We start from the raw sequence: 23,167 nt of genomic DNA, 5'->3' as shown, positions 1-23,167 counted from the left end.
TACAGTCCCACACACACACACGCTCTCACTGGGGTACAGTCCCACACACACTGACTCTCACTGACTCCCACTGGGGTACAAGGTCCCCTAGGCACTGGCTCTCGTTGGGGATTATGGATTGAGTCTCACTGATGATCACTACTTTCCTCTCACATGCTGCTTTTCTGTCACTGCCTCTGCAGCAAATTTTCCCACAATCTCAATGGAGGTGGCTGACCAGGAGGTGAAGGAATGGTATGGTCCTCGGGATTTCATTGTTGGTCAACCTGTCACTCTTCTCGGACGTGAATTCTTCATCTATGACTGTGATGAGTTCACCAAGAATTACTTTTATCAGAACATTAGGGGGGTGGAACTTCATCCTGTTGATGTCATCAAGAAACCTGCACCACCAGAGAAAAAGGTTTGAATCATGTGATGTGGCCTCTTTTACTGGATTCATGTGTTCCCAGGAACCTGGAATTAATAGGCTCACCCAGAATTCCTTGTTTGTACTCTGTCATTGGTGAACAGGGTTTGGGGAGTGAGGAAGTGAGTTTGTAGCCATGGTATTTAAAAGGTTAGTCCAGTTCAGTTTCTGATCAACAGTAACCCTCAGGATGTTGACAGTTGGGTATTCAGCGATAATAATGCCATTGAATGTTAAGTGGCAATGTTTTGATTGTCTCTTACTGGAGATGGTAATTTTCTGGCACTTGTCTGGTGGTATCTCACACCATTGGAAGATTTTGACCAGAGAGCCAGGATAAAGTTAAGTACTTGGCAAGTAATAACTAGTGAGATGCCACAGGGTTTGGTCCTCAAGCCCCAACTATTTACAATTGATATTCATGATTTCGAAGCATGGATAAGAAGGCACTAGAGTCAAATTTTCAAATGACACTAAAATAGGAAAGTAAGTTGGAATGAAGAAATAAGAAATTTACAAAAGAACAGCTGAATCAGCCAAAGTTTGACAGATGGAACAAAAACATTGCTGGAAAAGCTCAGCAAGTCTGGCAGCCTGTGTGGAGAGAAAGCAGAGTTAACATTTCGGGTCCAATGACCCTTCCTCAGAACATTGGCAGATGGAGGTTAACGTGGATAAGTGTGATCCGTTTTAGTCAGAGAAATAAAGTAGCAACCGGTTAACTAAATGGAGAGAAACTTCAGAGTATTTTGGTGCAGAGGATTTGGTGAATCACAAAGTTTATGGGTACAGCAGGTAATAAGGAAGGCAAATGGAATTTTGGCATTTATTGCTAAAGGAATAGAGTATAAAAGGAGGGAAATGTTGCTCCAACTGTATAAGGCATTAATGAGTCTGCACCTGGAGTGTTGTGCACAGTTTTGGTCCCCTTACTTGAGGAGGGATGTAGTGGTATTAGAGGCAGTTCAGAGGAAGTTCACTGGATTGATTCCAGAGATGAGGGATTTGTCTTAAAGAGAGAGTGAGTAGTTTAGACCTATATTCTCTGGAGTTTGTCAGAATGAGAGAAAATCTGATTGAGATATATAGGATACTCAAGGACACTGACAAAGTAGACATAGAGAGGATGTTTCCTCATGTGGGGCAATCTAGAATGAGAGATCATAGATTTAGGATAAGGGGTGGTAGATTTAAAACAGAGATGAGGAGAAATTATTTCACTTAATAGATCACGAATCTGTGGAATTCACTGCCCCAGAGTGTGGTGGATTCTGAGACATTGAGTAAACTTAAGGGGGAGATAGACAGATTTTTAATTGGTAATGGTTTGAAGGGTTGTGGGGAGTAAGCAGGAAAGTGGAGTTGAGGTTGAGATGAGATCAGCCATGATTGTATTAAATGGTGGAGTAGGCTCAAGGGCTGAATGGCTTGCTCCCCGCTCCTCATTCTGATGTTATTATGTGTCTGCTCTTCCTTTCCATCCTTCCTACCCTCAGTACTCTCAGGCACATCACGTCTGATGCAGATAATGTATCTACCTGCCTTTCTAGTGTCTCCTCACCATTAATTATAACCCATCCTTTGTCTCCACTACCTCCTGTTTCACCACAATTTGACCTCAGTGATAGCAGATGTAAAGTGCTCATTTAGTAAACTGAATGGTCTTAGCCACCCAATATCTGTTATATTACGATAAAATGCTACAGGTGAGGCAATGGCCTAGTGGGATTATCACTGGACTGTTAATCCAGAGACCCCAGTAGCATTCTGGAGACACTGGTTCAAATCTTACTATGGCAGATGGTGGAATTTGAATTCAATAAAATATCTGGAATTAAGAATCTAATGATAACCATGAATCCATTGTCGATTGTCAGGAAAAACCCATTTGGTTCACTAATGTCCTTTAGGAAAGGAAACTGCCATTCTTACCTGGTCTGGCCTACATGTGACTCCAGACCCACAGCAATGTGGTTGACTCTTAACTGCCATCTGGGCAATTAGGGATGGACAATAAATGCTGCCTAGCCAGCGACACCCTCATCCTGTGAATGAATTAGAAAAAAAACGAAAGAACTGTGGATGCTGTAAATCAGGAACACAAACAGAAGTTGCTGGAAAAGCTCAGCAGGTCTGGCAGCATCAGTGAAAAAAATCAGAGTTAACGTTTCAGGTCCGGTGGCCCTTCCTCAGAACTGTTATATACAACTTTATTTCTGCTTTATCCAGGCAGCTCTAGGAATGTACGTTGACTATATGCCACACAGTCTCTTCTTCAGAGGCAGCCCCTTGTTCACTTGGTGTCAGTCTTTCATGCCAATTTGCTGGGCCAGATCCATTCTCAAACCATTAAGATTGGCCTTCCCCCCCCAATTAATGATTTCACTCTGGATTCGCACCTTGACCTTTCTCATAATCAACAAAAACCTTGATCATATAATGATCACTGTCACCTAAATCTTCCCCAGCTGATGCTTGAATAATCAAAGAATGGCAAATGCTGATGATCTGAAGATCTACCCAATGCAGCTTATCACTTCCACTTCGACCTGATTGTTTCTCCTCTTGGCCAGTCCCTTCCCACTTACATCCGTGATTCTTCTGGTATTTTAAATCAGTTTCAGAATTTCCAGTTTGTAGACACCAGCCACCACCTCTTCACCACAGATGTGCAATCCCTTTACACATCAGGATGGTCTCAGGGCTCTCTGCTTCTTCATGGAGAAAAGGCCTGAACTGAACCGTACCCATCCACCAACAGCCTCCTCCACCTGGCTAAGCTCATCTTCACTCTGAACAACTTCTCCTTTAATACCTCTCACTTTCTTCAGATCAAAGGTGTGGCCATGAGTACTCATATGGGCCCTAGTTATGTTTGTCTCTTTGTGGGGTTTGTGGAACATTGTTCCAGTCCTACACAGGTCCCTCCCCACAAATCTTTCTCCAATATATCAATGGCATCATCAGTGCTTCTTTCCTGTCTTGTCCAGAATTGGAAAAAATGATTAATTTCACTTCCAATTTCCACTCTGCTCTCACCTTCACCTGGTCCATCTCTGACTCCTCTCTTCTCTTCCTCGACATTTCTGTTTCCATTTTTGAGGATAGCCTGGCCACCAATATCCATTACGAACCATAGAATCCTACAGTTACCTTGACTATACATCCTCACATCCTGCTTCCTGTAAAGACTCTATTCCATTCTCCCTGTTTCTCCAGCCCCATCACATCTGTTCCGATGATGCCAGCATCCACAAGGGGGCACCTGAAATGTCCACTTTTTCCTCAACCAAGGATTCCCATAACTGGGTGGACAGGGCCCCGAGCCGTGTCTGACCCATTTCTCACACTTCTGCCCTCACCCCTTCTCTTCCTACCCACAACACTGTTAGGGTCCTGTGGTCCTCAGGTACCACTCACAATCATCCAAAAGATCATATGCCACATTTCTGCCACCTCCAACAGGATGCCACCACCAGACACGTATTCCCATCCCCTCCCTTGTCAGCTTTCCGCAGGGATAATTTCCTCCAGGACACCCTGGTCCACTCCTCCTCCACTCCCAACACCTCCCCCTACAAACACAGAAGGTACAACAGCTGCCCATTTACTTCCTCCGTCCTCTCAATCCGGGGTCCTAGACACACCTTCCCGGTGAAATAATGATTTACCTGCATTACACTTAATCTAGTCTACTGCAATCATTGCAATTATCATGATGTTTTATATTCATTGATATCACCACCATCTTGTTTAGAGTCTGATCAGCCCCAGAGTCTGATTAGACCCAATCGTGAGCCTCTCCTTTTCTCTTGTTCTCATTAGCTGCTGTGCTAAATACCCTGTTCTTATTGGTAGCTGTGTTGTAATATCCTGTTCCCATTGGCTCTAGTGGGTTCCTCCATACAATGGATTTGGTTCAGTGGAGGATTCGCTGGGGAACTGTTTGTCATTCATCCCCAAACCACCAAAAAAGGATGTCCTCAAAATGCTGGAAATGGACAAGATCATCCTGCGATATGAGGCTAAGATGGTAAGAAGTATGTTTCAAGTGATGTATGTTTAATGGCTCCCACAGATTACACACAAAGGCAATAACAGCAGAGGTAGAAGTCACATGACTACATCAAGCCAGCCACTAGACAAGGGGTACAATTGTATTTCTCCAAACATCCCCTTTTTTAGAGCCTTTGCAATCTACAGCACAGAAAAAGGCTCTTTGGCCCATCAAGTCTGCACTGGTCAATCTACACAGCTAACAATTCTAATCCCATTGTCCAGCACTTGGCCCATAGCCTTGTGTGCCTTGGCATCATAAAGGTACATCTAAATACTTCTCAAACAAAATGAGGGTTTCTGCCTGTACCCTTTACAAGCAGTGAGTTCTAGATTCCCACAACCCTCTGAGGTTTTCCTCACATCTCCTTTAAACCTACTGCCCCTTACCTTAAGTCTCTGCCCCTGGTCATTGATCACTCTATCAAGGGGAAATGTTTCTTCCTGTCTAGTTTGCCTATGCCCCTTGTAATTTTCATACATCTCAATTATGTTCCCTTCAAATGGCCTCACCAAGATTTCATACAGTTTCAGTATAACCCCACTACGCTTAAACTTCACCCCTCTAGCAGTAAAGGCAAGTGTCCCATGTGTCTTCATAACCATTTGATCTATCTGCCCTGCTACCTTAAAGGTATCAAGGCACATCAAGGTCCTGTGATCCTCAACACTTCTCAGGGTCCTACTGTTTATCATGTATTCCCTAAATTTTAAAAGGTTATGCATGCATTATATGTTACAGTTACAGGTTACGCAAGTTACCCAATAAACATGAGCATAAAGTAACCTATTGGTCATTCGGAAAGTAGTGCATTAATCTCTCATCTCATCAGCTCCACTTTCATCAGTCTCTGCACATGCATCGCATATGTCATCGTTAAATCATACTAGAATAGAATCCCAACAGAATGTGTAAGCAGGCCATTTGGCCCATTGAGTCCACACTGACCATCCGAAAAGGATCCCACCCAGACCCATCCCCTACCCTGTCCCTGTAACTCCACACCTACAATGTCAAATCCACCTAACCTACATGCCCCTGGACAGTATGGACAATTTAGCATGGCCAATCCACCTAACCCGCACATCTTCAAACTGTGGGCGGAAACTGGAGCACCTGAAGGAAGCCCATGCAGACACGGGGAGAATGTGCAAACTCCACACAGACAGTCACCTGAGGCTGAAATTGAACCCAGGACCCTGGCACTGTAGTCTCCTAATGCTACATGTGCATGTTGTTGTTAACTATTCCACTAGTATCAGCTCATTTCTGGGGAAATATTCCTTCTCAGAGTGTAGTTCTTATTATTTTGCCATGGTATTTGTTGATACTGATCCACTTCTGTTACTGGAAAACAGAAAACTCATGGGATTGACAGTAATTCTGTACTCTGTTCAGGTGGTGACATCATTTCTTCCTGATCCATGGCATTAAGTGAGGGCACAGCTTCGAAAGTGAAATAATTACTGAACAAAAGGTAATACACGATTGAGTGTCAAAGTCATCTGCTCTATACATGTCCCACATTGTCAGATGGGTTGACTTTTCTTGAAAGTGTTGAAAATTTGCCCATTGACTGGCTCACCAATTCTCAGCCCTGGCAATGACTCAATGTTTTATCAAGGTGAAATTTGGTTTTCTGTTGTTTGAGGTGAATTTGACACACAATTCTATTTTACCTCTTGTTCAGTACTAAATTTCATGGTTACAAGCGTAGTTCAAGTGCAGTGCAACATTAGTCTTTGGAATGGACTCATTTCCATGCCTTTAGTAGGTGGATTTCTCTACTCGAGGATTATCTGTGTAAGTCTGCGCTGGATTTGCTTAACTTCTTTATGATCCCTTTGGTGATTTTTCCCAGCCATCTGAGCATTTTCATTTGAGGGGGGAAAGTATAGAGGTGAGGTGATGGCCTAGTGGTATTATCATTGGGTTGTTAATCCTGAGACCCAGGCAATGGTCTGGGGACTCAGGTTCAAATCCTGCCATGGCAGATGGTGAATTTGAATTCAATAAAAATCTGGAATTAAGAGATTAATGACAGCCATGAATCCATTGTTGACTGTCAGAAAAACCTGTCTGGTTCACTGATGCCCTTTAGGGAAGGAAATGGCCATCCTTACCTGGTCTGATGTATGTATGACCCTCAGCAATGTCATTGGCTCTTAACTGCCCTCTGTGCAATTAGGGATAGGCTGGAATAAATGCTTGCCTAGCCAGTAACACACTCATCCTGTGAATAAATACAAGACAGATGACATATCACACTTCACACTGTAGTGATTGGAACCAGCTGGATCTTGTTGACTATGAGATCCTTGATTGGGTTTGTTAACCTGGGCCAATCAGGAAAGCTCCTGGCTGACCAGTATAACCAGAAGTTTTACAATCTCCTCAGTTGAGGGTTGACTCTAAGATGGCTGGCCACAGCCAGTATACTGTGCACTAGAAAAAAGAAAAATATATATATAACCAGGACATTTAGAATCTCTTCAGTTCAGGGGACTGACTCTGAGCTGGCTGGCCACAGCCCATATAATGTGCACAAGTAAATAAAGGGTGACTTGGTGATGGATACCGACCTCTGTGCAACGATTTCACATATTGAATTTCTCAATCCTTTACAAAGCGACTGAATTCTTCACTTGTACACCATTGGGAAAGATATAATCAGTGCTGTCAGACATTCTACAATCTCACTAGAAGTCATTAACATCAGCTGGTTTAACTCTCAATAGGAAGATCACTGACTATCTTGTGTTGTCTGAGTAGTAGGAATGCCACAGTGCATACAACAATTTGTATCTCCCAAATAGCATTCAGAAAATTACTAGATAACTGTGGGTGGTGCAGGGTACAGTGGTTAGCACTGCTGCCTCACAGCGCCAGGGACCCAGGTTTGATTCCAGCCTTGGGTGACTGTGTGGGTGGAGTATGCACGTTCTCCCTGTGTCTGTGTGGGATTACTCCCACAGTCCAAAGACATGCAGGTTAGATGGATTGGCTGTGGGAAATGGGGGGGATTATGGTGATAGATGGTTCTGGGTGGGATGTTCTCCAGAAGGTCAGTCAGTGTGACTCAATGGGCAGAATGGCCTCTTTCTGCCCTGCAGGGATTCTATGATTCTGCTACTTTCATTCAGTTTGACTTGCCTTCAAAATTTGTTCAATGGTTGGCATGGGGTGGTGATAGCTATTAAAAGTTTTATTTATATTCTTTGGATCTATGCATACTCTCAGTTTTCCAGGTTTTCTCAGTTTGCATATTCCTAATCCAGCACGCTGCAGTTACCATTTTCTTGCTTTCCTCCTTCGTTTTAGGCTGGCCTCGAGCAGATGCTGAACTGGTCTTAGAGTCTCATTAACTTTGAGGTGACACTCACCAGGAAGACATCCAAGACCTGTTTAAAAAAAAAAAAAATCTTTATAATCTTTTGGAATGTGTTCAGTGGTTTAGTGATCAGTGAAATGCTACAAATCTCTTTCAGCATGTTTGGAGTGACCGGTCCATGCTTTAGATTTGCGACAGCTGAGATGAGTGCATTTTGGTTAGCATCTCAGCTTCATTTGTCCTCTCGGGCTGAGTGTTGTTCCCACCTTACCTTTCAGGCTTCATTTCTGGGTGACCTCCTTGAGCCACTTTGGACAGGTCTGCAAGATTCATGATGCTGCACACAGTACCGGGGTCAGCGTGACACCTCCTGTTCACTTCATCTTCTCCTCCTGCAGTCATCATTCTAACTGTCACAAACCATTTATCACCTTTAGATTCAATGTTGCCAACCTGTTGAGTGATTCATCAGAATCATCATCTAACAACCACCTGTGTAGGCTTTCTCTGATTCCTTAGAACTAAACTTTTGGATGCAAAGTGATTCAGCTTCTTGAAGGTATAGTACTGATTTCCATATGCTGGACATGCTTCTTTTTCTTTTGTGTGATCTCTTCTGCAAGATTGACATCATCTCGGCTGGCCTTGCTTGTTCTATTGGCTTTTCCATAAATACTTCTTTCTCACAATCTGCTGTGTTCATTCAGTCTAGAACATCTCTCAGCAAAGCCTTGTCTCTTTTCCCATTAATAAACTATGAATTATGATTGATAACCTCAAAGTTTCTGCTCTTGTCAACAGCTTTCTTGAGAATAAGTTTCTCCTCTGTCAGTGGATTTCCTGTCATGACAAGACAATCCTGTTTCTGAAGAAATCACCTTTCAATTATCGAAACTCTCAGGAGTCAACCAGGGCACTGATCAATAGTCTACCTAGCAGGGTGATGAAATGTTTGCAACCAAACCCACCAGCTCAGCGAGCATGTCTACAACCTCATCCGCAACGCGAGCTACAAATTGTCTTGAAAACTTTAAATAGTCTGTTTTTTTGGGTCTGGGCCCTTCACAGGACTTGGGAGGGGCAAGGGAGGTCAGAAATAAATAGGGGGAGTGGACTGGGAGAAAGGTAGGTGGGATAGTGAAAGGTAGATGCAGGTAGGGGGTTGTAGAGATTGGTCAGTGGGAAGGGTGGAGTGGTTAGCTGAGAAGGAAGATGGACAGGTCAAGGAGGAGGGGACACGAGGAAGGGCTGGACATGGGATGAGCCTGGGGCTGGGGAGATTTTGAAGTTGGTGAACTCTATGTTGAGGTCATTGGGCTGTAAGCTCCCGAGGTGGAATATAAGGTGTTGTTCCTCCAGTTTACGTGTGGCCTTATTTTGACAGTGGAGGAGGACCAAGATGGAGATGTTGCTAAGGGAGTGGGAGGGGGATTTGAAATGGCTGGCAACCAGAAGGTGGTGTTGATTGGAGTGTACAGAGTGCAGATGCTCCATGAATCAGTCAGCGAGTCTGCACTTGGCCTCTCCAATATAGAGGAGACCACATTGGGAGCAATGGATACAATAGACCAGGTTAGAAGATGTGCAGGTGAATCTCTGCCGGATTTGGAATGATTATTTGGGGCCTTGGATGGAGGTGAGGGAGAGGTGTAGGGGCAGGTGATGCACATTCTGTGGTTGCAGGGAAAGGGCCATGTGTGGTGGAAAGGTTGGTGGGGAGTGTGAAGCTGATAGGGAGTCGCGGAGTGAGCAGTCCCTACAGAAAGCAAATAGGGATGGGGAAGGAAATATCTTTTTGGTGGTGGGGTCTGATTGCAGAAAATGGTGAAGAATGACGCATTGGATTTGGAGATTGGTGGAGTGGTATGTGAGGACAAGGGGGACTCTATCTGTATTGTTATTGGAGGGAAGGGGTTTGAGGGCAGAAGTACGGGAAATGCAGGAGATGCAGTCGAGGACATTATGAATCATGGGAGAGGGAAATTTACGGTCCTTGAAGTAGGAGGACAACTGGGATATCCGAGAGTGGAATGCTTCATCCTGGGAGCAGATGCGGCGGAGTTGGAGGAATTGGGATTATGGAATCGCATTTTTACAGATGTCTTCCATAGTGTTGATGAAGGGTCCAGACCTGAAGTGTTGACTTTCCTGTTCCCCCGATGCTGTCTGACCTGCTGTCTATCCAGTTCTACATTTTATCGACTTTGACTTCCAGCATTTGCAGTCCCTACTATCTCCTAGTCACTGATCAATAGTCTCCCTCTTCCCCCTGAGCTCTGATGTTAAATACAATTACCATTTAATATGGTGTTCAAAGTGTGCCTTTAAAACTTTCAAAATATATACTGTCTGACTTTGCAGCTCCGCAGTGGCCTCCCGGGGCCTATAATACAACTAAGATCACTCTTTCCACAGCCCTGATAACAAAGACTATTCTTGAATGCTCTGGTTGCTATTTCATATATTTTCCCGTGAAAATAGAAGAAAAAAATCCCTTTTGTTTCTAGAGGAGGAGGGATTGGAAAATACGGTCATAGAGTCACAGGCACAGAGTTATACAATACAGCAACAAGACCTTCGGCCCAACTCATCCATATCAACCAGGTTTCTTACTCCTTCCTTGCTTTTTGTTTCAGTATCTGACTCTCTTACTGCTATGAAAATCTGCACATTTTTAGCTGCACCATGTTTCAAGTGATATGTTTAATGACTCTCACTGACTGCACACAAATGCACTTACAGCAAAGGTGACATGACTATGGCAAGCCAGCCAGTACACAAAGGTTAGGATTGCACTTTATTAAACCAGGGTAAGTAGAAAAAAGGGGGAGAACAGGGTGGGTCAGTGAGGCACATTAGAGGAGCTGGTACAGGGGAAGACAGAGCAAAGAGCAGGAGACCGGGAACACGGGAGTGTGGGGGTTGTCACATGGGAGATGGAGATAGGGAGGAGATGGGACACAGGAGAGGCAAGAGAGTGCGGGGAGGGGGCACAGGGCAGGAGTAAGTTGCAAATTTGGGTGAGCTGTGCTCACAGTGAAGGCCAGGGTGATTCTGTTCTGGAGCTCTGTGATAATGAGTACCAGGCCCTGTTATTAAATGTACTCCTATCTTGGATGCAGGAGTCCAGGAATCCTGATGACTGGAATCGGCGTTTTATCCTCAGCTTCCATGTGGCCACTGATGAGATCAGCATCTTTGAACCTCCACTCCGCAACTCTGGGAGAATAGGAGGGAGAATATTGTCAAAGATACGGATTCCCAAACCAGGAAGCAATGTGGAAAAGCCAGAATTTTATACAGCCAAGGATCTGGCCATCTGCTCAATTGTCGAAGGTAAAATTTATTCAGAGTAACTCTCACAAAGTTCAGTGTGGCATATGACTCCTGGTCCGGACCCTGTGACCTGATTGGTGTGTCTCTGACAGGGACAGATTATAGATCCAAAGATGGACTTAGTATTCACACAGGACCATTTCCTGTCTATTTCTCTTTTAAAATTACGAAATGGTTAGAGCACAGAATGAGGCCAGTTAGTCCATTGTGTCTGTGCTGGATCTCTGAAGGAGCAAGTCACTTAGTACCATTCTCCTAACTTCTCCCCATAACCCTATACATTCTTCCTTTACAGATAACAATTTATTTCCCTTCTGAATACCTCAGGTGAACCTGCCTTCTCTACACACATTCCAGACCCTCACCACTTGCTATGTGAAATAGTAAATAGTGTTTCCATTGCTTTTTTTCCCAATTATTTTATATCGGTGCTGTCTGGTTTTTGGTCCTTCCACCAATGGGAACAGTTTCTCTCTGTCGACTCTGTCCAGCCACCTCCATGATTTTGAACACTTTGGTCAAATTTCCCCTCAACCTTCACTGTACTCAGGAAAACAGCCCCAATTCTCCAATCCGTCTTCATAACAGAGGTTTTTCATCCCTCTAACCATTCTCATGAATATTCTTTGTACTGTCTCCAATGCCTTCATACTTTCCTAAAGTGTAGTGTCAAGAGCTGGATTCAATAATCTGAGGCCTAACTAATGTCTTATACAAATTCAACATCACCTCTTTGCTCCTGTACCCTCTATAGCTATTAATAAACCCCAAAACAAAGCCAAGCCTTGGCCAACAGTCAGCATTTTCTTCAGGATCCAGGCCAGCAGGCCATTGTATTTGCTGCCATTTGTGGGGTATCATCAGCCTGTGCCATTTTTCAGCGGACAATGGAGAACATTTTACAAGGTTTGCCCCAAGGTGGGCGTAAACCTTAGAAGGGAAAAATGTGTGTTCCAGGCACCCCAAGTTTGGGCTACAGAGTTCTCAAAACCAGGTTACACTTGTTGGAAGATAAAGCAACAGCAATCAAAATTGTCCCAGCTCCCATGTGTGTATCAGAGCTTAGGTCTTTCCTTGGGTTGGTGAATTATTATAGAGAGTTCATACATAACCTGGCCTCCATCCTGGCTCCCTACATCTGCTATTGAAAAAGATGCAGCCTTGGAAATGTTCTCATAGCCAAGACATAGACTTAAGTGAAGTGAAAAAGCAGCTATTGTTGTCTAAGCTGTTGGCACAATACGATCCCAAGCGAGATGTGGTGCTGACATGCGATGCCTCCCCATATGGTATCAGGGTAGTGTTGGCTTTCAGATAACCCAATGGAGAGGAACGCCCAATAGCATATGCTTCCCGGACTTTGGCTGATGCAGAGCATAAATACACCGAGATAGCGAAGGAAGGTTTGGTGGTCATCTTTGATGTGAGAAGGTCCGGCCAATATCTTTATGAACATAAATTTGTAATAGTTACAAACCACAAACCCTCACTTGGCCTACTCAAAGAGGATAAGGCTGTGCCGCTCATAGCTTCAGGTTGAATTCAGCAGTGGACGTTCAACCTAAGTGTGTGCAATTACAAGTTGGAACACTGTCTCAGAGGCCAAGTAGTAAATATGGATGCTGCCTCATACTGGCAAATACATCACCACCTGCTTTTAAACTTTCTGGATACCCTTCTGGTCACCGCTGAAAATATCAGACTGTGGACGCAATAAGGTCTGGTCTTGGCAAAACCAGAACAGCTATTGGTGATGGAGGAAACAAAAAAGCCATCACAACCAGAATTGAAATGTTTCTGCATGCGGTGAGACCAGATCACTGTGGAAGATGGCATTTTGTTATAGGGAGCAAGAGTGATTGTCCTGAGCAAAGATCACCACCAGATACTGGCTGAACTCTACCAGGGTCATCCAAAATGAAGATGTTGCTGAGAATTTATGTCTGGTGGTTAGCCATTGGATACTGACATAGCCACATTGGCTTGGCAGTGCCCAGACCGCCAAGGGGAGGCAATGGCCTATTGGTATTATTGCTGGACTGTTAATCCAGAGACTCAGATAACATTCTGGGGACCCGGGTTTGAATCCCGCTATGGCTGATGATGGAATTTGAACTCATTAACTGTCTGGAATTAGGAATCTAATGATGACCATAAATGTATTGCTGATTGTTGGGAAAAACCCATTTGGTTCACTAATGTCCTTTAGGGAAGGATACTGCCATCCTCACCTGGTCTGGCCTACACGTGACTCCAGACCCACAGCACTGAGGGTGACACTTAACTGCCCTCTGGGCAATCAGGGATGGGCAATAAATGCTGGCCCAGTCAGCGACACCCTCATCCTGTGAATGAATAAATGGATAATGGAACAAGGACAAAAGTTACAGCCAGCAGCTCATGGTAATGGCCAGGTAAACTCTGGACTCCGTTATACATCGACTACGCCAGTCCTTTCACATGGGCTTAATGTTCCTGGTCATTGTGGATGCCCATTCAAAGTGGTTGGATCTGCGTAGAGTTCATTCAATTTTTTGTATCCTTTATTCATTCACGGGACAAGGGCGTCGCTGGGTTCCAACAACCGGCAACAGATTCACGGCCATCATCAGATTCTTAACTCCAGATATTTATTAAATTCAAATTCCACCATCTGCCATGGTGGGATTCAAACCCAGGTCCCCAAACATTATCTGGGTCTCTGGATTAACAGTCCAGCGATAATACCTCTAGGCCATTACCTTCCCTATGATGATGATGAAGGTAATGATGATTGAAAAGCTGCAAGCATCTTTTACAATACACAAGCTGGCAGAAGTGTTGGTCACAAACAACAGGCCATCATTTACTAGCAGGGTATTCAAGTATTTCCTGAAGTTGAATGGCATTCAGCATAAAAGGAGAGCTCCAGAAGAGGCATGGTCAACACGAGGTGAGGTCCCATGACATACAAAATCTGGGTAGGTGAGGCGGTCTTGAGCAAGCACATGAAAGCTGCAAACTCGCAAACAGGGCAGAACCAAAACATTGCCGGCCCCTGAGAACAGCTGGAATCCATGGGTTCTCCCCCTCCAACTAGTGTCAAAGAAATCTAAGTCTGAGATGGACACGGCCAATGTCACCTAAAGAAGAGGATGGATTTCTTCTGAGATGCTCAGGGCACAAAAGGTGGCCTATGGTCCGGTACACGCCACCTGTATCCGAGGCTGGGTCAGAGGAACCGGAACTGGTGCAAAAATGCCCCAGGAGAGGCTACAAGGAAAAGAATAGGCCCACGTCCCCGGATTTAGTTGTGAGGGATGTAGAGATTGTAATGAGGTCAGTCAGGTGGACCTCATAGAAAATGAGTTCCCTGATTGAACCAGGTTAACAGCTCCAATCAGGGAGTCCTGGCTGACAGATATAAACAGGAGTATCAGGGGTTCTGCTCACTCTGAGAGCTGGCTCTAAAGAAGCCAGACCAATGCCAATTACAATATGTGTGTAAATAAAGGGTGACTTGTGACAGGATACCAGCCTGTGTAGAGTTATTTCAAAGCCTTTACTCTATACTGCCTCTTTGTGTTATTCCTATCAAAGTTAATTATAGCTCAATTGTCCACATTGATCCAATAGTGCCAGTTGTCCACCCTCTCTACTAAAATGTCTGTGTCCTTTCGAAGTTCTGTAAACTTCGAAAAGAAGCTTTCAAGTTTCAAATTATTCTCAAATTTTGAAATTGTTTCCTGAAAACCAAGATACAGATCATTAATACGCATGAGGAAAAGCTGGAGTCCCATCGCTGCAGTATTCCACTACAAACCTCCTTTTCCCAACCAATGAAAATCCAATAAACATCAATCTGTTTCCTGTCACTCAGTAAATTTCACATTTATGCTGCTACTATCCCTTTAACTCCACGAACTCTAGGAAACAGGCTCTGCTAAAGGAATATGAACAGCTAGGATCCAAATTAAAAAGCAGAACCAAGAAGATAATAATCTCTATTACTACCGGAGACACAAGCTAATTGGCACAGGGTCAATAAGATTAAGGAGGTAAATGCCTGGCTGAAAGATTGGTTTGGGAGAAATGGGTTTGAATTCATGGGACACTGGCACCAGTACCGGGGAAGAAAGGACCTGTTCCGATGGGACAGGCTTCATGTGAATTGTGCTGGGACCAGAGTCCTAGTGGATCATATAACTAGGGCTATAGACAGGGCTTTAAACTAAATGGGGTGGGGGGAAGGTTCAATTGTAGGGGAAATTAGAAAACTCAAATTAAAGGAGGAGGTAAGAGTGCAGGTTAGCGATGTGGCAGATGGTTACCAGACAATAAAGGTGAGGGACAGAACAGGTGATTGTCCTCATGCACCAAGGATTTATAAAAGAGTAGGGAAATTTACCAGTAGAACAAATTTAAAAGCTTTGTTTCTAAATACACAAAGCATTCAAAACAAATTAGAGTTAATGGCACAAATAGAAACAAAATGCTATGATTCGGTAGCAATTACTGAGACATGGTTACAAGGAGACAAGGTCTGGAAATTGACTATTGAAGGGGTACTTGGCATTTTGGACGGATAGACTGAAAGCAAAAGGAGGTGGCGTCGCTTTGCTGGTGAGGGAAGGGATCAGTGCTGTAATGAGAAATGACATAAGCACGGGAGATCAAGATGTGCAATCAGTCTGGGTAGAAATAAGATATAGCAAAGGAAAGAAGTACTTGGTAGGTGTAATCTATAGGTCCCCAAGCAGTAGTTCTGCAGTGGGGCACAGTATAAACCAGGAAATATTAGAGGCTTGCAAGAAAGGTACGGCAATAATCATGGGCGATTTTAACATGCACATAGTTTGGAAGGAGCAGATTGGCAAGGGTAACCTGGAGGCACAGTTCATTGAATGTGTTAGAGATTGTTTCTTGGGGCAGTATGTTGGGGGACCAACCAGGGAGAAGGATACTCTGGATTTGGTATTGTATAATGAGGAGAGATTAATTGATGACATCATAGTCAAGGATCCTCTAGGGAGTAGTGACCATAGTATAACAGATTCAAAATTCAGTTTGGGAATGAGAAATTGCAGTCCCACAGTAGTGTTCTGGAACTAAACAAATGAACTTACATAGGCATGAGGACAGATTTGGCCCAGTAGATCGGGCAGGAAGGCTGAAAGGTAAGACAGCGGATGAACAGTGGCAGTTATATGGCATCGGTATTCACTGAGGAGAGGGACATGACGGATGTTGAGGTTAGGGATAGATGTTTGATTACTCTAGGTCAAGTCGGCATAAGGAGGGCGGGGAAGTGTTGGGTATTCTAAGAGGCATTAGGGTGGACAAGTCCCCAGGTCCGGATGGGATCTATCCCAGGTTACTGAGGCAAGTGAGAGAGGAAATAGCTGGGGCCTTAACAGATATCTTTGCAGCATCCTGGAGCATGGGTGAGGTCTTGGAGGACTGGAGAATTGCTAATGTTGTTCCCTTGTTTAAGAAGGGTAGCAAGGATAATCCAGGTAATTATAGACCGGTGAGCCTGATGTCAGTGGTGGGGAAGCTGCTGGAGAAGATACTGAGGGATAAGATCTATTTACATTTGGAAGAAAATGGGTTTATTAGTGATAGGCAGCATGGTTTTGTGCAGGGAAGGTCATGTCTTACCAACTTGATAGAATTCTTTGAGGAAGTGACAAAGTTGATAGATGAGGGAAGGGTTGTGGATGTCACATACATGGACTTCAGTAAGGCATTTGATAAGGTTCCCCACGGTAGGCTGATGGAGAAAGTGAAGTCCCATGGGGTCCAGGGTGTACTAGCTAGATGGATAGAGAACTGGCTAGGCAACAGGAGACAGAGAGTTGTAGTGGAAGGGAGTTTCTCAAAATGGAGAACTGTGACCAGTGGTGTTCCACAGGGATCCGTATTGGGACCACTGTTGTTTGTGATATACATAAATGATCTGGAGGAAGGTATAGATGGTCTGATTAGCAAGTTTGCAGATGACACTAAGATTGGTGGAGTAGCAGATAGTGAAGGGGACTGTCGGAGAATGCAGCAGAATATAGATAGATTGGAGAGTTGGGTGGAGAAATGGCAGATGGAGTTCAATCCAGGCAAATGCGAGGTGATGCATTTTGGAAGATCCAATTCACGAGCGAACTATGTGGTAAGTGGAAAAGCCCTGGGGAAAATTGATGCACAGAGAGATCTGGGTGTTAAGGTCCATTGTACCCTGTAGGTGGTAACGCAGGTCGATAGAGTGGTCAAGAAGGCATATACGGCATGCTTTCATTCATAGGACGGGGTATTGAGTACAAGAGTTGACAGGTCATATCACAGTTGTATAGGACTTTGGTTCGACCACATTTGGAATACTGCGTACAGTTCTGGTCGCCACATTACCAAAAGGATGTGGATGCTTTAGAGAGGGTGCAGAGGAGGTTCACCAGGATGTAGCCTGGTATTGAGGGTGCTAGTTATAAAGAGAGGTTGAGTCGATTAGGATTATTTACATTAGAAAGACGGAGGTTGAGGGGAGACCTGATTGAGGTCTACAAAATCATGAGAGGTATAGACAGGGTGGATAGCAAGAAGCTTTTTCCCCAGAGTGGGGGACTTAATTACTAGGGGTCACGATTTCAATACTTTGCCTCAGTTTTCACAGTGGAGGGCAATAGTTCCATTCCTATTGGAGCGGGCAAGTCAGATGCAATAGGAAGGATAGAACTTAGAACAATCAACATTGATAGGGAAAAGGTACTCAGCAAACTATTAGGATTGAGGGCAGACAAGTCCCCCAGGCCCGATGGCCTACATCCTAGGGTATTAAATGAAGTAGCAGCGGAGATAGTGGATCCATTGGTTACAATATTCCAAAATTCCTTGGACATGGGAAAGGTTCCAGTGGATTGGAAAATTGCTAATCTAATGCTCTTATTCAAAAAGGGAGAGAGGCAACATGTGGGAAATTACAGACCAGTTAGTTTAACATCTGTTGTTGGCAAAGTGTTAGAATCAATTTTCAGGGAAGCAATATCAGGACATTTGGAAAGTCAAAACACCATCCATCAGACCCAGCATGGTTTTATGAAGGGTAAATCATGTTTGACTAATTTGCTAGAGTTCTTCGAAGATGTAACAAGCAAAGTGGATAATGGGGATCCTGTAGATATAATATATCTGGACTTCTGGAAGGCGTTTGATAAAATGCAGCTCAAAAGGTTAATTCATAAGGTTGGATCATATGGGATTAGGGGTAATTTATTAGTTTGGATCGGTGATTGGCTGATGGACAAAAGACAGAGTCAGGATAACTTTTTCTGGATGGCAAGATGTAACTAGTGAGGTGCCACAGAGTTTGGACCTTGGATCCCAGCTATTTATAATCTAAGTTAACAACTTAGGTACAGCGAAAGAAGGCTCTATAGCCAGATTTGTGGATGACACCGAAATAGGCAGGACGGTAAATTGCAATGAGGAAATAAGAACCTTACAAGTGGATACAGATAGGTTAGGAGACTGGGCCAAAATGTGGCAGATGGAGTTTAATGTGGATAAGTGTGAGGTCACGTATTTTGGTCAGAAAAATGGGAAGATGACCTATTATTTAAATGGGGAGAGATTTTGGGGTGCTCCGGTGCAGAGGAATCTGGGTGTCCTCGTTCATGAGTCACAGAAAACTAGCACGCAGGTGCGGGAGATAATAAAAAATGTGAATAAAATGTTGGCTTTTATAGCTGAAGGAATAGAATTTAAAGGTGAGGAAGTATTGTTGCAACTATACATGGCATTGGTGAGACCGCACCTGAAGTATTGTGCACAGTTTTGGTCGCCTTATTTGAGGAAAGATGTAGTGGCATTGGAGGCAGTTCAGAGGAGCTTCACTAGATTGATCCCAGAGATGAGGGGTTTGTCGTATGAAGAGATTGAGCAGTTTAGGCCTATACTCTCTGGAATTTAGAAGAATGAGGGAAGATCAAATCGAGGTATTCAAGATGATAAAAGGTATAGATAAAATAGATGTGGAGTGGATGCTCCCTCTTGTGGGGCATTCTAGGACAAGGATAAGGGGTAGCAAATTTAAAACAGAGTTGAGGAGAAACTACTTCTCCCAAAGGGTTGTGAATTTGTGGAATTCACTACCCCAAAAATGTGGTGCTTGCTGGGCCAGTGAGTAAATTTAAGGAGTTAGACAGATTTTTAACTGGTAATGAGTTGAAGGGTTATGGGGAGAAGGCAGTAAAATGGAGGTGAGGAGCATATCAGCCATGATCAAATGGTGCAGCAGACTTTGATGGGCCAAATGGCCTAATTCTACCCCTATATCTTATGCACTTATGAGCTCTAACTTTCCTCAGAAGTCTGTCTGGGAGTCCATATACACCACAGCGTTGTAGAACCGAGACAGCTTTGAAGTTTGCATCACACACAGGCAGGGTGGTAAAGAAGGCGGTTAGCACACTTGCCTTCATTGCTCAGACTTTTGAGTACAGGAGTTGGGACATCATGTTGAGGTTGTACAGGACATTGATGAGGCCTCTTCTGGAGTTCTGGTCGCCCTGTTAGAGGAAGGATATTATTCAGAAAAGATTTACCAGGATGCTGCTGGGACTGGAGGGTTTGAGTTATAAGGTAAGGCTGAAAAGGCTGGGACATTTTTTTCACTAGAGTGTTAGAGGTTGAAGGCTGATCTTATAAAAGTTTGTAAAATTATGAGGGACATAGATAAGGCAAATAACAACAGTCTTTTCCTTTGGGTCGGGAGAGTTCAAAACAAGAGGGCATATTTTTAAGGTGAAAGGAGAAAAAGTTTTAAAAAGGACGTGAGGAGCAACTCTTTTATAGAGAGTGGTTTGTGTGGAATGAACTTCCAGGAGGTGATGGATGCAGGTACAGTTACAACATTTAAAAGACATTTGGGTAAGTACATGACTAGGAAGGGTTCGGAGGGAAATGGACCAAGCACAGGCAGGTGGGACTAGTTTAGTTTGGGATTGTGGTCAGCATGGACTGGATGGACCAAAGGGTCTGTTTCTGTTCTGTATGACTCAATGACAGAAAAAGGAGATAAACATTCCCAGGGAATTCAGGTTGCATGTATGTGAGGACACCTCTGCAGGAGTTCCTCAGGGTAGTGTCCTAGGCCCAACCATCTTCAGCTACTTCATCAATGACCTTCCCTCCACTATAAGGTTCACCAATGACTGTACAATGTTCAGCACCATTCACAACTCCTCAGATACCGAAGTAATCTATGTCTAAATGCAACAAGACCTGGATAATATCTAGACTTGGGCTGACAATTAACAACTAACATTCACACCACACAAATGTCAGGCAATGACTATCTCCAATAAGAGACAATCTAATCACTGCCCTTGACATTCAATGGTGTTACTATCACCGAATCCCCCACTATCAACATCCTGGGGATTACCAATGACCAGTAACTCAACTGCAGCCCCCCTCACCCCCGTATGCAAATATGATGTGAGAAAAAGACTTTTTCACTCAATGAGTAGTTAGTGTGTGGAATGCACTGCCTAGAAATATGATGGAGACACACTCATTTGAGTCATTCAACAGGCCATTGGATGATTATTTAAACAGAAACAACGTTCAAAGGCTGTGGGGTAAAGGCAGGAAATAGCAATATGGTAAAATGCTAATTCAGAAGGCTAGTGCTGACTCAATGGGCTGAATGGCTACATTCTGTACCATATCATTTTTGTGATTCTGAGACAACTACTGTGGTTCTAAGAGCAGGTTTGAGGTTAGGAATACTGTAGCAAGAAGCTCACCTCCTGTTGCTTATCAGGAAAAAAACCCATCTGCTTCACTGCCATGCTTACCTCATTTGGCCTACATGTGACTGAAGACCCACAGCAATGTGATTGATTCTTAATTGGCCAGTGGATGGACAATAAATGCTGTCCTAACCAGCATTACCATATCCTGTGGATACATTTTTAAAAACTGGCTTTTTGCTACCAGGGCCAGATCCCTCTGCACCAAAGCATTTTGAAGTTTCTCTCCATTTCGATAACGAGTTGCCTTTTTATTCTTCCGACCAAAACAGATAACCTCACACTTAACACTCCATGTCAAGCTTCATCTGCCACATTTTGGTCCACAACTAACCTATCCATATCCATTTATAAATTCATTATTTCTTTATTACAACTATGTTCTGACTTATTTCAGTTTCATTTGCAAATTTTGTTATAGCTCATTCTATCCCTTCATCCAAGTCATTAATACAGATTGTAAATAGTTGCATCCCAAAGACGAAACCCTGTGGCATCCCATTAGTTACAGCTTGCCAACAAGAATATGACCTACTTATCCTGTCTGCTTCTGTTGGTTAGCCAATCCTCTATCCAAGCTTGTATATTACCTCTACCTCCACATTACACATTGTGTATTAATATTTTATGTGGCACCTCATCAAATGCCTTCTGGAAGTCCAGATATTATATCTCTACATCCACTTGGCTTGTTACATAGTGGCACAGTAGTTCACACTCCTGCCTCATTGCACCAGGGACTCAGGTTCAATTCCAACCTCGGTGACTGTATGTGTGGAATTTGCATTTTCTCCCTGTGTCTATGAAGATCATGGAGCAGAATTAGGTTGAGCGTGGCTGATATATCTCATAGCCCCATTCTCCAGCGTGAGAGACAGTGTGTCTCTGAACGGGACTGATGTTCACTTCCACTTTATTTCAACCTGATCGCTCGGTGGCTCCAGGCGGGTTCTGGACTGATCTCTCGGTGGCTCAGGGTGGGTCCCCGACCAGTATCTCAGCCGGTCCCAGCCTGGTCTCTTGGCAGCTCACGGTGGTGGCCCAGACTCAGTGTGAGTAGGTCCTGCCCAAGCATGTTCCCGAGGCACCGGGGGAGATCAGAGAGGAGGCAGTGTCAGCAGCAACGACGGTATCCACTGCAGCAGCGTCAAGAACAGGCAGCACAGCGAGATAAGCCAAGGACTCATCAATGACTGCTGAACTTTTAACTTATTCCTTCATTTTCCCAGTTTAAACTAAGAAAGACTTTAATGTAAACTATTACCTAGACTTTATTTTTCAATTATTCTATGAAATGCTTAACTTTTAAACTCTCGTTTCTCTTACTACTTTGTACCTAAGTTCTTTTTTGTACCTTGGTACCTAAGATGGTGTCATGTGTAGTGACATTATACACTTTTCACTTACTCTTGTACTTCTGTACTTGAGTGCACATGACAATAAAATCTAAATCTACATCTTCAAAGAACTTTTAGCAAATTAGTCAAACATGATTTACCTTTCCTAAAACCATGCTTACTCTGTTAACACAGTGTGGAGCTGGAGGAACACAGCAGGTCAGGCAGCATCAGAGGAGCAGGAAAGTTGACGTTTCAGGCCGGGACCCTTCTTCAGTTCCTGCAAGAAAGCAATATCAAGCCCACCGACTCCCACAGCTACCTAGACAACACCTCCTCTCACCCACCTTCCTGCAAGAATGCGCCAGCATCTGCAGTTCTTACTATCTCTTACTGTGATATATTGTGTTTTGATTTTCCAAGTGTCATATTGTTACTTCCTTGATAATGGATTCTAATAAATTCCCAATGATAAATGTTAAACTAAACGGTCCTTAGTTTCCTACTTTGTCTCCCTTTGTTCCAACCACTGAAACCTTTCTAGACCCGAGGCAGTTTTGGAATATTATAACCAATCTCTTTGGTCCAAGGACCCAGGAGAATCAGGTTAGTTTGCAAACAGGACCAGAAGAGCAGACACCTGCCTATCAACCAGTCAGTGCAAGGTGGGGTGGGGAGGGGGTGGGAGGTCTCAGTCATTTTCACCTGTGAAGATTCCCTTTTATAGCAACTCAGCTATAATCTTACCTGGAAATTCTGAGATTCAAACTTCATTGGATCCGAAGAGTTACGAGAGAGACTCCACACAGGCCCGAAACACATGCACCTTAAAGGACTTGAAATTGGAACACTTCATTTACTGAGGTAGTAGGAACTGCAGATGCTGGAGAATCTGAGATAACAAGGTGTAGA

The 23,167-nt window shown here is 43.8% G+C and overlaps 1 protein-coding gene across 1 annotated transcript in view; it reads left to right on the top strand.

The window, feature by feature from the left end:
• efhc1 (EF-hand domain (C-terminal) containing 1) overlaps positions 1-23,167 on the top strand; it is a 55,993-nt gene that overhangs the window by 25,601 nt on the left and 7,225 nt on the right. The window contains exons 6-8 of the mRNA XM_048601134.1: positions 183-403; positions 4,302-4,442; positions 10,920-11,133. Of these exons, the coding sequence (XP_048457091.1) occupies positions 183-403; positions 4,302-4,442; positions 10,920-11,133 (576 nt within the window). The remainder of the gene's footprint in view (positions 1-182; positions 404-4,301; positions 4,443-10,919; positions 11,134-23,167) is intronic.

The sequence above is a fragment of the Rhincodon typus genome, chromosome 9 (genome assembly GCF_021869965.1).
Source record: "Rhincodon typus isolate 14 chromosome 9, sRhiTyp1.1, whole genome shotgun sequence".
NCBI classification, from domain to species: Eukaryota; Metazoa; Chordata; class Chondrichthyes; order Orectolobiformes; family Rhincodontidae; genus Rhincodon; species Rhincodon typus.
Note: the sequence above shows the minus strand (reverse complement) of the source record. Positions and strands in the feature narration are given on the sequence as shown.